The 16,661-nt window shown below is 54.4% G+C and overlaps 1 protein-coding gene across 1 annotated transcript in view; it reads right to left on the reverse strand.

The window, feature by feature from the left end:
- FAIM2 (Fas apoptotic inhibitory molecule 2) overlaps nucleotides 1-6,403 on the reverse strand; it is a 13,919-nt gene extending 7,516 nt beyond the window's left edge. Inside the window, exons 1-5 of the mRNA XM_010015546.1 lie at nucleotides 6,389-6,403; nucleotides 4,753-4,933; nucleotides 1,989-2,092; nucleotides 1,800-1,864; nucleotides 1,119-1,172 (exon numbers count right to left, since the gene is read on the reverse strand). Coding sequence (XP_010013848.1) covers nucleotides 1,119-1,172; nucleotides 1,800-1,864; nucleotides 1,989-2,092; nucleotides 4,753-4,933; nucleotides 6,389-6,403 — 419 coding nt within the window. The remainder of the gene's footprint in view (nucleotides 1-1,118; nucleotides 1,173-1,799; nucleotides 1,865-1,988; nucleotides 2,093-4,752; nucleotides 4,934-6,388) is intronic.
- Nucleotides 6,404-16,661: the final 10,258 nt, after the last annotated feature.

The raw sequence follows: 16,661 nt of genomic DNA on the forward strand, positions 1-16,661 counted from the left end.
ATCCCTGGCAGTGTTCAAGGCCAGGTTGGACACAGGGGCTTGGAGCAACCTGCTCTAGTGGAAGGTGTCCCTGCCCAGGGCAGGGGTTGGGGCTGGAGGAGCTTTAAGGTCCCTTCCAAACCAAACCAGTCTGGGATTCCATGATCACACTGAAAGACAGGAAGAGGTAAATGCTACTGGCCAGGAAGCTGCAAGAGATGAACTCAAGGGTTGAAGCACAGACCTGAGCAGAACTCAGTGTTGTCTCCCTACAGGGCAACGCTGCTTCTCCCATCTACCAAGTGGCCAAGGAGGAGCACACAGTTTCCCTTGAGGCCAAAGAGGCGTGTTGGTGCCAGTTCCCTTTCATTGCTGCTATTCTGGGCCTCTTCTCAGTTATATAAGTGGTGTCTCATCTCCGGCTCTGGACACGCTTCATGCTTTGGGTGTGAACACATTAAACCAAGTTCAGACAATCCCATCACTGATGCTTCATGAGCAGCAGCAACACAAGTGGCATCCAGGAAACCAGCACAACTCATATGAACCAACAGCAGCTCCAGGCTGAGCTCTGGGGCCAGGCTTGGCTAAGGGATAGCATCCTGTGCTCTGGATACAGAGAGTGGCTCCATGAGGAGTCCCAGGCACAACAGCCCTGTTAAACACGGCCAGAAACACCCTGACGCCTCCAAACACACCCACATCCACACCCCCCTTCATCGCCTGCACCCTTCTTCGCTTCTGGTGCGTATCAAGGCAAGTGATGTAAAACCAGGCAATCTCCTTGCTTTCAAAGGGAGACTCCTGAGACGAAGCCTCCAGGGTCTCACATCTGGGTTTCTGCACTGTTTCCCTGCCAGCTCCCCAGTTTGCTCTGCAGGAAACACTCTGTATTTCCTTTGAGCCTGCTTTGCAGGGCCCCCTTCCTGGAAGCGTTTGGAGCAGCATCTCCCGTGTCTCACACTCGTTCCAGTGAGATTTTCCATCTCCTCACCTCAGAGTTATCCAAGAACTTCCTCACCTCCCCCTGCACTCACACTGGTGCAATTCTTCACATGCAAGATACATCCCCAGCACCACGGCCCCATCCAGAGCTGCTGGGACCATGTGTGGCCATAGAAAAAGACAGAGATACTCACTAGGAAGCCCAGTACCAGGCAGAGTGGGTCTGGATGTACCCCTTGACCGGCTCGCTGCAAGACAAGAGGGAGCAGGTTGTGAGCAGGAAGCATCAGAAAAGCCAAGGGCTGCACTGGCTGCTGCTGACTTCAAGCTGGGAACACACGTGGGGTGACGCAGCACAGGGGATGTGGAGCAAAACCACACACAAACCCCCCCCAACATGTGGATCTCCCCATCTGGAAGGAAACTCAAGCTGTCAGGTCATAAGGTGGCCCCACTGTTATCAGTTGTACACTTGAGCTTGGGAACGGCCACTGAGAGCGAAATGAAGGAGGTGAAACCCTCCTGCTGATGGGGATTCATTATTTATCCTGCTGACAACGTGAGCCCAAGTGCTCATCACCCCAGCGGGGGGATCTGCTCCTGCAATGGGAGGAAACCCCATCCCAAAGCCCAGGTACAGCTGGGATCTGGGAGAACTCCCCTAAGGAAGAGCCCAGCAGTTCACACTCGAGGCCTCTTGGCTCGGGAGAGCACCCAGGATACACAGGACATCGGGAAAGGAGCTCTCAGGGTTCCCTCAGGTTTGGTTTCCCATTGGAACATGTGGCAAAGCTGCAGGTCTCTATGGAACCCCCCCAGGTGACAGGTCATGAGGAGCAGGTCACACACAGGACAAAGCATCCTAAGACACCTACCAGAAGGTGAAGAAAGCCACAATAACAACAGTGACCAAGAGCTGGACCATCAGGATGGCATAAACCTGCAATGAGAGGAAGCCCCTGGGTGATCCGCAGACTCTGCTTCCCAGCCAGCCAAACCACTGCAGCCGGGTCCCTCCAAGGGTCTCCCGCTTCCAGAGGGAAAGCTGAGATCCAGCCCCTTACCTTCCTGATGAAGACCCTGCGCACGCTCCTGTCGTCCCAGCTGAAGGTGGTGAGCATCTCCGTGTCCCCTGGGTACCCACCGCTGCCATAGCTCGGGCTCGTGCCTGGAGCAGAAGCCACAGGTGAGGTCCCAGCACCCAGCTCCCTCCCCGGCTGCAATAACCTGACCTCAGGGAGTGCTCGGGAGCCCCACATTCCAAGGTTTTCTTGTTGCCCCCCTGGGATGCCCCCAGCTCCCTCCCCATCCCTGCATCCCATTTGGACCATCTCGGAGAGCAGAGGGGAAGCCACACTGTGAACTCCAGCCCGGTGAGGAGGACAGGGTTAACTCCTGGTGACACCGGATCTCCCGTGGCAATGAGAGGGCTCCTGTGGGATCCTTGCTCAGCTTTCACTGAATATGAAAGCATCTCCCAGCGGAGCCGTGACTCAGCACCTCAGGAGCTCCCATCCCGAGGATTCCCTCCCTGCTTTAAGAGCTCAGACTCTGTCTGCATCTTGTGCCCTCACCTCAAAGGGAAGCTCCTGACAACCAGCTGCTCCTTCCCTGCATCCCATTTCCATGCAGGGAACCAGTTAACAGCAAGCCCAAACAAGGGGGAAACACCACCAGTGACTACCTGATCCCAAAGCATCGCCCCACACAACCCTGTCCTGCTGCAGGCTCTGCAATACAAGCTCCTGTTGCTGGAGGTGCCCTGCAGGTGGGCAAGGAGAAAGGCTGGACCGTGGAGCATCACTTTGCTCTGCAGCCTGAAGGGGGATGGAGGGGAACACTGGGGAGCCTCTGCTGATGGATGAAGTGTGGATGCTGCAGGACAGGGGCTGCAAGAGAGACCCAAAGCAGCAGCTTCTCCCTGCTGAGATCAGCTGCTCAAATGATATGAGTTGGCCTTTTCCATCTCCTGAACCTCATGCTCAAGGATCTCTAAAGCAAATACTGAACCCTCATTGTCTCAGTGCATCATCGCCCTCTGCTATTTGCTTCTCCTGCAAACATCCCCTTCCATGTTACCGAAGTTCTCCCTACCTGGGTTCCTATAGAAGGAAGGTTTAGGTGATTACACCAGCTCTATGTTCATGTCCCTCCCTGTTTGACAGATGCCTCCCCTCCTTCCCAAAGCTCTGCAGCTCAGTGATGCTCATATCCTTCAGGCAGGAGGAGGAAGGACCCTCTCAGGCTCAGGATACAGGCTGCAGGCACCAGGAAAGCCAAACCCAAGGGCTTTGCTCCTGGATTTGCTGTTTTAGTGGTTGCTCTTATTGCAGAAGCCTCATCCTACAGCAGGAAATAAAGCTCTTGTGCTCTTCTTGTGCTTAATCAGTCTCTTGTGCCTCCTTCTATGCCCCAGTGGACATGAATCTCAGGCAGTGCATCCTCCCTTCATTACTGTGAGACCTGTCATCACCACGCAGGCTGAGAGTACCCCAGGGCCATATCCCCAGGACACCTCAATACCTCTTTTGTCAGAGCCATCAAGGCATCTAAACACCATAACAGACACCTAAATGCCTCGGAGGAATGGAGGGTGTCCTCCTCCCTGGCACCCATCACCTCCCATCCGCGGCCACAGCCAAGGCAGCAACACAGTGTGTGCTGCGATCCCCGAACACACACCAGTTCTCCCCAGTTGCTTCCAGTCCCATATAAGCTGTTGGACTTCCAGACCCTGGAACAGGAGCCTGTAGCACGGCTGAGGACAGGGAAAGGGGGGAAGAACATGGAATCGGAAGAAAACACCAGCAGGGATCAGGGAATCCTGCCAGGTTGTCAGGGAGGGGACAAGAGGTGACACATCACCTGAACAAGTACCCCAGGATACCCCAAATCCCAGCATCCTTAAGCCATTTGGGCTTGACCCATCCTAATCCATCAGTAAGGAAGCAGCAAGCTGGGAGGTTCTGTCTCCCCCTGTTTCTGGCTCCTGAACCAAACAGGGATGAGCAGCTCCGAAACCACCAGTGTGTGCAAGTGCACATGTCTCGGAGGGGTCTCACTTGCTCTGTCCCCTTCCCTAAGCATCTCCATCCTCACTGGATGGAACAGGCAGGCAAAGCACAGCAGAGGAAGAGGATTGAGCAGGGAGATTGGGCTCAAGGGACACTAAACCCGGTCCCTCCAGCTCAAGCTGTGCTGACCAAGCACTCGGCCACCCCAGCAGACTTGCTGGCGGTGGCTCCTGCATCATCCCAACTGGGGCTACACAACCCTTCCCCTGCACAGGGCACAGAGGAGCCTTTGTCCACGTGTCATGACCAAGCAGGAGCCGCAGAGAGCTCCCAGGGAAGAAAAGCTGTTTGTTTGCTGAGGAATTGGCCTCGCACTGGAACAATTCAGCCCTCGAGTGGAGCTGCTTCAGCCTCCGAGCACAGCTCAGAGCATCACTGATGGACCACACTGATCCTGCCAGCTCAGCAGCTTCTATCAAACCGGGTTGGAGCAAGAGCTGGAGAGCAGGAGCTGCTGCCTGCAGAGCCAGGAGCACGGCTCCAAGCCCTGGGAGCAGGCTGGGAGAGGGGCTTATTCCCATCCCAGCACTGGGACGGAGAGCAGAGAACTGGAGCTTAGTCCCACCTCAGCGCGGTCTAGTGGTGGATGAAATGGCTTTTACATATAGATATAGACTTCCATGGCTCAGAGCTACAGCTCTAGGGTGAGCTCTACCATGGACCAACCCAGGCACTGCATCCCTGGATCCCCTCTTCTCTACAAGCCCATAGGGGGAATCACTGCACCCCCAAGTACAGATACACAAGGACTTACTGGGGTCCACGTAAGCCCAGCTGGGGTGCAGCGGGACTGATGGAGGAGGAGGGTAAGCACCCGACTTCATCCCTTCTCCTGCTGTCGCCTCTTCATAGCTCGGAGGCGCTGGTGGGGCTGAGGCATTGTCCTTCTTCTCCCCCTGCCCCTCGGAGCCGGGGGGTTTGTTATTCACCGAGAGCTGCACAGGAGGAAAGGGGGGGTTAGACCATGAAACCAGCACAGAAACCACCCTATGGGTGACCCAATGGGGCACGGATTGAGGTCTGGGGGGTCCTCCATTGGAAGGACCCTCAGCAACTCAATGGACCATCCCTGCACCTGATGGGGAAAACATGGGATGTGTTAAGGGGGATGGAAAATACAAGCATCTAGGTCAGAGGCAGATACAGCCTTGCCCAGGGTCCTCTTGGTGCCTCCAGCTCACGTGTGACACTGGAAAACATCCAGAGAATTCTCTGCTTTTCAGCCTCCTTCTGTCTAAATTTCCCTTCACAAAGAGCTTTAGTTACTGGGTCAAACGCCCTGAACTCCTTCGTCTCCACTCACAGCCCCCAGCAACTGCTCTGGTTTGGTCCCCCAACATCATCTTCTAGCTTGTTCCTTGCTGTCCATCCGGAGGCTCAGCCTTGCTGCTCGCCGTAACATGAAGATGCAGCTGAGGGACCTTGGCATCCCTCAGACCATGTAACCCAAGCAAAGAGGATCCTCAAAGAGGCTACCTGAGAACCTGCTTCTCCTTGGCAGCGTTACCCATTTAACCTTCGAGATCTTTGTCAGACCTGAGCCTGTTTCCCACCCTTGCTGCTAAAGGGGGTACCTCAGTGTCAGCATCCCCATGGATCACAGGGATGTGGGGCTGGAACCAGGAGAAGCCCAAAATGAAGGAGACAGACTGACCAGCACTGCAACAGAAAGCACAGTCCCTGTAAGAAGGGCTTAAACCAAAGATGTGCCAGGCACAGGGTAACAGGGATGTGCAGCAGGAGCAGATCCAGCTGCGTCAGGATTAATGGTGCCACCTCCTCTGCCAGCCCATAGGGACCATCCTCACCCCATCCTTCATTACATACCCTTGGGTAGAGGGTGGCCAGTATCATGCAAGACCCCCCAGAGGTACCCAAGGAGATGCAGGAGGGATGGTGCTGCTGCATCCAGGCAGCCTCCAGCATCGTTGTCATGGCAACGGTGCACTGTGCTGGAGGCACGAACTGCCCCCATCCCCTGGGCTCAGAGCATCAGAGAACCCCAAAACCAGAGCTCCCTGGACCAGGAATGAGGTGCTGAGGGCAAGTGCCAAGTGCTGGTTGTGGGGGGCACGGGTGGGAAACACAAGCACCCCGTGAGCTCCCTGCTATTGGGATATTGGGATGGGTGAACAGCCACAGGTCCAACAGCAGGAGCTGAGCTGCACACGCAGCCCCAGGACAAGCAGCCCCCAGCCCCATAATGACAGCCCCCCCGCTGGAACCCCCCCATGGCACTGGGCTGGGCACTGGTGCCGGGCACTGGTGCCCAGCTCCTCTCTCCACAGTGGTTCTACTCCTTTATCCCCTCCCTCCAACCCACTTTCCCCCTCTCAACATGCAATAACATTCGAGCAGGAATCATCACCCAGCGCTGGCCTCCCACCTACCTTCCCCTGGGTCATGGCTCCTCACTAGCGGTGCTGCCGGAGCAGCAGGAGCTGGGAAAGGGCCGGAGCTGAGCTTGAGCCTCCTCGTCGAGTCCTTTCCACCCCTCTCCAGGGATGTCTCGGGGCTGCTGCAGCCACCGCAGCCTCCGCAGCCTGCGCTGATGCCTTCACCTTCTAGCAACATCCACAGAGGGAGGGACTGTACCATTCCCAGCCGGCAGCACAGGGGAAGCCGGGATAGAAACGGCTAAAACGGGAGTGAGTGTCCAGCGGGAGTGATGGGGAGGATGCAGGGATGCGGCGTGGGAAGCAGCAGCCCCGGGGATGCTGGACTCGGGGCTGGGATGGCAAAAGGGAGGGAGATGGGAAGGATGATTTGCTGCAGCATCCCTTGTGCCACTGCATGAGCTGGGCACAGGACAAGGGCTGTTCTGTGGGGCTGGAGGCTCCTGTGGGGCAGAGGAAAGGCCTGAGCCCAACTTCATAACATGAGAGCAGGAGGGAGGAACTGCACAAAGCCCTGGATCCCCTCCCAGGCTTTGCATGGAGGGGGATAGAGAGGATAAGGCTCATTTGCCCCACATGCCTTGTCCTCTCTGGAGTGATGCAGCCACAGCTGGGGGTATAGGGAGGGGTTGGGGGGTCCCAGGGCACCCATCAGACCATAAGCACCATGAAGCCCCAGCGCTGAAGTAGTGTTATCAGTTCAAGGCCATGAAGGAGGCTAAAGGGGGAGTCCAGCACCCAGTCCAGAGCATGTCCAAGGGAAGAAGCACAATGTGAATGAGGTTTTTCCCCCCATGACAGTGTCTAGGGCAGGGACTGGAGCCTCGAGGACACAGAGAGGTGGAGACATCTCCTCTTGCACCACAGGCAGAAGGTGGGAGGGGGAGAAACGTCTCTTTACACAGTGAAGTGCTTCGTATGGGCAGAAAATCTGCCCAGGATAGAGGAAGAGGCAGTACAAACACAGCACACCCTCTACCTAAACACATGGAGAGACAGGCTCGTGATGGATGAGAGCTGTCAGCAGAGCCTTGCCCTGGGTTCCCACCAGCGGAAAGCATCGTTCTGGGACCACACTCAGGCTGCAGCTGTGTCCCTGTATCCCAGCTCTCCACATACTCCCTCTGCTCCTTCCCCAGCCCCTCCAAGCCCTTTAGTGCTTGTCACGCCACAAACATCACACCTCAAATGAGATTCCCAGGTCTGTAATACAGGTACACGAACTAAATCAGCTTATCTGCTCACTCTTATCAATTCAAGCCCATGAAGAAGGGGCTAAAGGGACCACGAGCACCATGAAGCCCCAGCACTGAAGCAGTGTTGTCAGTTCGAGCCCATGAAGAAGGGGCTAAAGGGACCACGAGCACCATGAAGCCCCAGCACCAAAGCATGAAAAAGGGGCCTGGCTGCATTTTAGGCTCCCTAAGGAGAGCCCTAGAGAACAGCCTGCGAGGGAAGGAGGTTGGAAAGCCCATCCCCGTGCTCAGCTCCTGCAGAGCAGAGGCAATGGACGGGTTAAGAGGGAAGCATGAGCTGGAAATGAAAGAATGCAGCCAGGCAATGCAGAGCTGGCACCGGCGCAGCCCAGCCCCAGCTATTCAAGTGCACAGGGGCTGCAAAAACTTGTCAGGGTTATTCAGGCTCAGGGAAGGGAACCACAAGCTCCTCAAGGGCTTTCGTTCCGCTCGGGGCTGAGCAGAGGCGTAAAACTGGGCAGGTCCCCAGCCAGGGACAGAAACTGAAGCCAAGGAAGCTGGGCTGGGCTCGTGGTGCCCCTTCAAGCACCGCATGAGCTGAGGGGTCAAGGGCTTGGGAACTGAAACTGCAGGTGACACATGGCATTTGGGTGAGAGGAGACACCCATTGCCTTAGCTCATCATCTGCAGCCCATGAATAGGGGCTAAAGGGACCAGGAGCACCCTGAAGCCCCAGCAGTGAAGCAGCATTATCCGTTCAAGCCCATGAAGGAGGCTAAAGGGGGAGCCCAACATCCAGCCCTGAGCATCAACAAGGGAAGAAGCACAAAGGGAAGCCAGGTTCTTTGGTGGGATAACACAGGACCCCACATGCTACATTCCAGGTTGAAGCTGCAGCAAAGAGCTGAAATACGGGGTCTGGAAGAGGAAAACCCTCAGCAAAGCAAAGCAGATGGCATTGCCTACCACAAAACAACCCCCTCCACCACCCCGTTGTCTACAAGGCCCATGCTCAACCCATGAGCTTCCAGAGGGTATCTCAGTCTTCCCTCGCCCCAAATAAATGCAACACCAACAGGGAATGTTTTCGGGGGCTCTGAGAAACCATCAAGTCTTTCCCAGCCAGGAAAATGAGCTGGGAGAGCCCATGGGCAGCAAGGCTTGAGGGGAGCCTCATCTCTGCCATGGAGAAGACAAGGATGATGCTGCCCAGCTCATAGCACTGAAAAGCAGAACCCTTCAGCCCTTGCAGGGACCATCCTTCTCCACCAAAGCAGCTGCTCCAAGCCTGGCTCCTTGCTTCCCTGTTTGTGCTGGAAGCTCTTAAATGTACCAAGTATGTAATTAAATCATGGAATCTTGGAATGGTTTGGGATGAAGGGACCTTAAAGCTCATCCAGTCCCACCCCTCTGCCATGGGCAGGGACACCTTCCACTAGAGCAGGTTGCTCCAAGCCCTTGTGTCCAACCTGGCCTTGAACACTGCCAGGGATGGGGCAGCCACAGCTTCTCTGGGCACCCTGTGCCAGCGCCTCAGCACCCTCCCAGGGAAGAGCTTCTGCCTCAGAGCTCATCTCAGTCTCCCCTCTGGCAGGTTCAAGCCATTCCCCGTGTACTGTCCCTACATCCCTTGTCCAAAGCCCCTCTCCAGGTCTCCTGGAGCCCCTTTAGGCCCTGGAGCTGCTCTAAGGTGTCCCCTTCAGGAGCCTTCTCTTCTCCAGCTGCCCCAGCCCAGCTCTCTCAGCCTGGCTCCAGAGCAGAGCTGCTCCAGCCCTCGCAGCAGCTCCGGGGCCTCCTCTGGCCTCACCTAACAGATGCAATGGGAGGATAAGTGCACTCAGGAGTCAGGGTCCAGACTGTGATGCTCACACACAACCACCACTCAACATCCCCCATCCAGCCCCTCGACCATCCACGTGGTCCAGCTCAGCATCGGGACGGAGCAGCCACGTTCTCCTGCACACAAACACCTTCCGTCCTCTGCAAAGTCAATAGTGAAAACCTCTGCCAAGGCCTCACCCTGCCAAATCCAGCAGGGATTTCACAGGGATTAAAGCAACTTTGCTGCACACTCAATCACGTTAAAAACAAGGTAAAGGAAACCTGATGGGATAATTAAGGGATCTGCTGCATCAACAGACACGGTGGCACAGCCGGGAGACCTCTGCAAAGCTGCTTTCCCCCATCCCCAGGGGGATGGTTTGTGTCTCAACCCCTCCACTGGCCCCCAATGCTCTGCCATGGGCTTGAAATCCAAACTCCATCTAAAAAGTGAGGCATTTACCCCGGGCTTAAGGCTGCTGAGTTATTCATGGATTATTCATGCTAAATCCTACCACCAGGCTCGGTCCCTGGGCTGGAGATCAGCATGAAAGCTGCAAACATCAGGGCACGCATGAGGAGGTGTTAAGGATAAAAGGAATAGAAATGGCCTTATTCCATGGGCATTCCTAGAGGAGCAAAGCCCAACCCTCATCTCCATCCTGCCAGCAGCCCAGGCACGGAGTTCCCCAGCTCCATGAGCCCCAAATGGGCTCCTATGAGAAGTGGAGACCTGCTCCCAAGAGCCAGCATCTCCTGGTCAGCTTGGACCTTCCTGCCTTCATGCAGAGCCCTTCAGCTGAAATATCCTCCTTCCTTCCCAAGCTGCTCCTGAAGAGCAGAGAGAACTTCCCCTTGGAATCATGGAATCATTTGGGGTGGAAAAGACCTTTAAGAGATCATCAAGTCCAGCCGTTAACCCAGCACAGCCAAGTCACCACTAATCCATGTCCTTAAGTGCCTCATAGAATCATGAAATGGTTTGGTTTGGAAGGGACCTTTAAGCTCCTCCAGTCCCAACCCCTGCCATGGGCAGGGACACCTTCCACTGGAGCAGGTTGCTCCAAGCCCTGACCATGCAATACAAGGAGATGGACAAGCCAGAACTATTTGGGGTGGGATGTTCTCCTCACTAGTCTCTGCAGTGTCAATCTCTAGCTCAAGCCTTGAGAGCCAACACTGGTGCTTGAGCTAAAACCACCCCAAACCAACCCCCAACCCTCCATCACCCTCTTTAGACCCTCAGCATTCCACTGCCTGAAGAAACTCCTTTAAGCTGCACCCAGCTCAGTTCTCTTTAAGCCTCAGAAAGGCATTTTAACTGGAGAGGGCCCAAACCCCAGCGATGGGCAGTTATTGGGGACCATTCAGTGCGTCTCTTGAGCTGTTTGCCCACATGTGGGGCTGAGAAAGTGCCAGGATTTGGGTTCTTGGAGGAATTCACCCTGGTTTGGTTCAGGGCCTCCTGAGCTGTGAATTTGGTGGATCTCAGGGAACAGGGTCCCAGCGCTGGGGTGAAAAACTAACCAGAAGCAGAACGTGTGGTGCCTGCAGAGAACAACCACCCCACACGTGTGTACTCCAAGCAGCCGAGCGGGGAGGAGGCACTCCCCGGGATTACGCTGCTGAGCTGCTCAGGAGACGTTTCACTCCTCGCTGCCAGAAGAACGTGTTCTCAGCACCAGCGTGTGCAGGATGCTGTGAAATGAGAGGAATTGCATAAGTACGGAACCCTGCCCCACAGGGAGCCGGGGGGGGACAGAACAGGTTTGGGTGACACTTGGAGTGACACCTTCATGCCACTGTGCAGCTACGTCTTTAATATTGTAGGAAGGAACTTTATATAACACAAGCCAGGGATGAGCACAGGAATGTGAAGAATCCCTCTGAGCCTCCCCAAGGAGTGACCCTGGTGGTGCTGCTGCAGCCAGACACCAGCACCCGGGCAGTCACCGAAGGGTGGTTAGGGATGGAAAGGACCTTGAGATCATCCAAGGTCTAGATGAGATGGAGAGGAAGAGCTCTCCTGTGTGTGTGTGCTGGGTGCACCCCCAGAGCATGAGCAGCAGCTCAGGGAGGGGATCCTGCCCCTCTGCTGCGCTCTGGGGAGCCCCCACTTGCAGCACTGGGTGCAGCTCTGGTTTCCTCAACATAAGGACATGGAGCTGTTGGAGCAAGTCCAGAGGAGGCCACGAGGATGAGCAGGGGCTGGAGCAGCTCCCATACAAAGACAGGCTGAGAACATTGGGGTGTTCAGCCTGGAGAAGAGAAGCTGCTGGAGACCTCAGAGCAGCTTCCAGGGGCTGAAGGGGACTACAAGGATGCTGCAGAGGGACCTTCATCAGGGACTGGAGCGATAGGACAAGGGGTGATGGGTTCAAACTGAAACAGGGGAAGTTCAGGTTAGATCTAAGGAAGAAGTTCTTCCCTGTGAGAGTGATGGGACACTGGAACGGGTACAACACAGAACCTGTGGCTGCCCCATCCCTGGCAGTGTTCAAGGCCAGGTTGGACACAGGGGCTTGGAGCAACCTGCTCTAGTGGAAGGTGTCCCTGCCCATGGCAGGGGTTGGAACTTTTCCCATGTGGCAGAATGACACCCCAGGAATCGCTTGTAATGTGTCCCCTATTCTCCAAGCACACAACATCCTCCTTCCTCGCCTACGTCCCTGCGCAAGCAAACACCTTCACGCTTCCTCCTTCGCATAGCTCCAGAGTAACCAGCGAGACTCCTTCCTCAAAACCCATCTTTCCCACCACATCCCTGCACATGTGACTCTGACAGGTTGGGAATTGGTGCCAGGCTGAAAGGAACTTCATGTCCTCAAACTCACCCATTTTGGCCAGGTTGGACACAGGGGCTTGGAGCAACCTCCTCTAGTGGAAGGTGTCCCTGGGGGTTGGAACTGGAGGAGCTGGACAGACAGTTCAGAATGATAGAAGGAGGAAGGAAAATGGCCCATCCCAAAATATAAAAGCAGTAGGTTGTACCTTCTCCTTATGTGAAAGGGTAAGATTTAGGAGCAGTTCTGGAGCCTGTCCTGGCCCTTTCCAGAATATGTTGATCCCATGGACCAAAGGAAACCTCTGCAAAATCCAGCACAGTGGAAAGGGCCAATTCTGAAGGCTCTTGAGGTCTTTTCATGGGTGGTATCATAGAGTCATAGAATGGTTTGGGTTGGAAAGGACCTTAAGATATCCAGTTCCAACCCCCTGCCATGACGGATGCCTCACACCAGACCATGTATCCCATCTATCGAAGCGATCTGCTCCTTTCCTTGCTTTTCCCACCTTCCCAAATTCAACTTCAATCTCCATCTGGAGTGGGAAGAGCTTCCTGAAGCAATGAAAAACATAAAGGCTCTGTCCGATGTGAAAATGACCATCATCAAAGCAGCTTTTAGCTTGGTGGAGGGGACCTTCTGGGAACTCCCACCAAGGTCCTAACGTTGTTCCTGATGCTATTACAGCTGAGTCATGGTTTCCAAGCCAGCATCCAAGTCCCTGTAAGGGTAATTTTGGGCAGAGGGCAGTTGGTGGGTGCCCACGCCACAGACCCGTTCTTGCCCTCATGTCTCTGGGCCAAGCCTCCTGTTCAGTGCTGCAGAACTTCCTCCCTGGAGCCCATCTAGGGTGGGAACCCAACCTGGTGTTTATCGTTCAACTGGTTCTGCACAAGCCCCACGGGCCTTTGGGCACTGGAACCATGTCTGGGAGTGCCCAGTGACACCAAGAGCTATGGGGCGGGCGGCACCTCCTCATGGCCACACAACGGCTCTGGGCTGCTGGTGACACTGCACGTGCCAAGTTCTCGTCTTTAGGGTCGGGCTGAAGTGGAGTCTTGAGTTGAAGAACCCCTGAGCCACCAGCTTCCCGAGGGTCCATGCTCAGATCCCGGCTCCATGCTCAGATCCCAGCTCCATGCTCAGGCCACAGCATGGAAAAGAGGTTGGAAAAGACCTCTAAGATCATCCAGTCCAACCATTCCCCAGCACTGCCAAGGCCACCACTAACCCATGGCATTGAGGGCCTCGTCTACACTGCGGTAACAGCCTCTCAAAGGTAAGGTTGCCAGACACACTCCTGCCTCCCTCCCGGCCAAGATCAGGAGATAGCAGCCAAAGAAGTCCTGCAGCACAGGTGAGCAGTCAACAAGCTGGTACCCACAGCACTGATGGGGAGATAACACGGGTATTGCAACAGCTCTGCAATGCCTTATGTGATGAACATCTCAGATCCATGGGGCTGCAGAAGACAGGGCAGGAGGGGACAGGGGATGTTGTTTCTAGAGCCACTGGCAGCACCAATCCCTGGTAGTATCTAACCCAGCTTTTAAACTCCTAAATCCAGGAGAATTACCTCGAGAAAGACACTTGGATCCAGCCCAGACACTTTTTCTTCCTGGCCTTCAGCTCCATTACTTCTGATTTACATAAGAATGAGGAACCCGGTGGGAAGGCCACTGGATGCTCTCCATCAATGCCACCGCACTGATGTCAAAGCCATGCCCCCACTTTACACCCGCTGGGAAGTTTGGCTCATTAAATGTGATCTGTTTGGCAAACACAGCACTGGGCATCCAGCGAGGGTGAAGCTGAGGTCTCCTGCTCAGCTCCGTCACCTGAGGATGATGGTGCAATCTGGTTGGTTTTAACTAAGGTAATATTCACACCTGGGTAAGTAGCAAAGAACTTCCAAGAGCTGGTAAGGCCACGGGGTCTATCTTGCCTCAAAATGTGCTGGTTTATCTGGATATCCTGGTGTCGGGCTTTGTTTGGTTAGAAACACGGAATGGTTTGGGTTGGAAAGGACCTCAAGAGCATCCAGTTTCAACTTCTTTTCATGGATCCAAGAGGAAAAACATGGATTGTTTTCCTAGAAAGGTTGATGTAAAATATTCCTTGCCCTGGCCTTGAACTTCAGCGCTCAAACAAGGAAAGAATGTTCTCCTTTCCTAACCCCTTAAGGCATGATTAAAGGAAGGTCATCACCTAACTCAGCCCTGTCTCTGACCTCATGGTATGATGGGATCGTCCATATCTTGCCTACCAAGTCTCTCTGACTTGGCAGAAACCACGGCTCCTGGTTGTGGACAGTCTGGGTCTCACTAACATGTTGTTAACCAAAGAAAAGTGATATTTTCCTATATACCTGTATATACTTCCCTGCAACCCACAGGGAGAAAGAATGAACCCCCTACACAGAGACCATGATGGGGTGGAAGGCTTCGTGGTCTTCACGCATGTCAGGTTTCACATGGCCACAGGAAACGTGTCCTGTTCCTGATGGTTCCCATCACCCGGCTCCACCAAACAGAGTCTCATGATTTACCTTGACTAAGACCCTGGGCAAACATTCAGGACTGAACTTGCAGGTCCTTCTCCTAATGCCTGGCCCGGTTCCTGGCCTGCACTCAAGCTCAATTCAGTGAAGTCAGTGAAGGAGATCAGGGCTGCTTTAATCCTTCTGCTTCAGCTAGAACAGGAACAACAAACACTGCGAGAGCCAGCAGAAGTTCTGCTTTAAGAGGGATTTAGGATTTGGCCTGAAATGCTGGAAAAGGCGTTGAATTTTCACACACGGTGCTCTGGGTGAATGTCCTTTTGGTGCAATGTGATGATGGGAGAACAGAACTTCTCCTGGTGGCCACCTTGCTTTTGGGAACATGTTATCCTCGGCTCTGCCTGTTCTGCAGCTGGGAGTGGGACAGAGAAAAGACTTTCCTGTGACATTAGTGACATGTAATTAAAACTATGACTCAGTTTACACCACAGCAAGAGCTTTGCTGCACAAACCAGCCTGGAGCTAAAGCCCATCTTAACCTGCTCCCTCAATGCTCTGCAGCTCCCTGTAGCAGGAACCTCTAACACTCATCCTGCAGTGGTTACAAAGGCAGTTACTTGGAGGGTGAGCGACCTGTCTGGTCCCACAGTCCGTAAGGATCAGGACATTCAGGGTGGGAAGGTCCCTAGAGCCAAACTAACGCTGCAGGTGCTCCAATTCCCAGCTGATCCCTTCCCAAAAGCATCCATATCCTCATCCCCATCTGCTTTGTTTCCCCAAGCGTCCTGGCAACCTGTGGCTCCCATGGATGGGGACAAAAACGCCGGCACATCCATTTATCCAGGCAGTGAGCAGAAAACCTCAACTGAGCAACAAGATTAGTCCCGATACTAGAAGTAAGATTTATTCCTTCTTATCCTTTGGCTTCTTTTAAAGGGTTCCCCAAGAGAACTCTTAGAATTAGCATTTTCAGCTTTACACCTCCTTTTTGGGACAGAAAACATGTATTTGAGTGAAGAGCAGAGCCAAGAATAGCCAGGTTTGGATGAAGGTTTATCCCAAGACTTAGTCCCACTGTGGATTCTCCAGTGTCTAATACAGAGGGCACTTGCTGCCATGTGAAGCATGGGTGAGGGTTGTCCATTCACCTCTTGGAGAGGACAAGGGAGCTGTCTGCAGGAGTTCTCTAACTCATAGAAAAGAGCAAGAACTGGAGCTTCCAGCGAGGTCTGGGCAGGGCAGCATAAGCACCTCCCGCAGCAGATCAGCTCCAAGCAGGAAAACTCACCGTTGTTTATGCAATAAATCTTTTCTTCTCTGTGGCTTGGAGGTATTTCAGATGGAATGGAGATACCTGCGAGATGTTTATGCTTTCCTGAAAGCCAGGGAAGCAGAGATATCTGAGCCATCTAAGGCACTCGAGAGGCGAGTTGTTGTGCAAGCGCAGCTCCCTTGTCACAAAATGTTCTTCAAGAGCAGGTTACCAGGCCATTTTCTGCCATGGGGAGGAAGCCGAGGGCTTCAGCCAACACTCCTAATGTGCACTGGATCCCAGGGGAGCGCCAATAACGCTGTTACACTCCAAGGGCTGTGGATTCAAAGGTGAAATAATGCACTTCCCCAACCCACTCGGCTTCGCTGCAGGGCTGTGAAGGATGCTCTTTGCTGCTCCCAACACTGCACCCAGTTGGTGTAAGGTGTAAAGCCACGTGTGTCAGCACCTGCAGCTCTGGGAGGTCCTCGTAGACACAAGCAGAGCTTCAGCAAGCCCGTATCAAGCTCTGGTCTCCTGTTTCTCCAAGCATATGGCAGGACACACGACCATGGCACTGTGCAGCCAGGCAGTGCCTGGCATTAGCATCAGCAGCGTGTGGCTCCGTCCTGTGGATCCCCGTCTGTGGAACCAGCAGGATTATAGTCCTGCAGTGCTAGAGGTGCCTGGGTGAAAGCTGGGATGTGTCATTCCT

The sequence above is a fragment of the Nestor notabilis genome, unplaced genomic scaffold (genome assembly GCF_000696875.1).
Source record: "Nestor notabilis isolate BGI_N333 unplaced genomic scaffold, ASM69687v1 scaffold10065, whole genome shotgun sequence".
Taxonomy (NCBI): Eukaryota; Metazoa; Chordata; class Aves; order Psittaciformes; family Psittacidae; genus Nestor; species Nestor notabilis.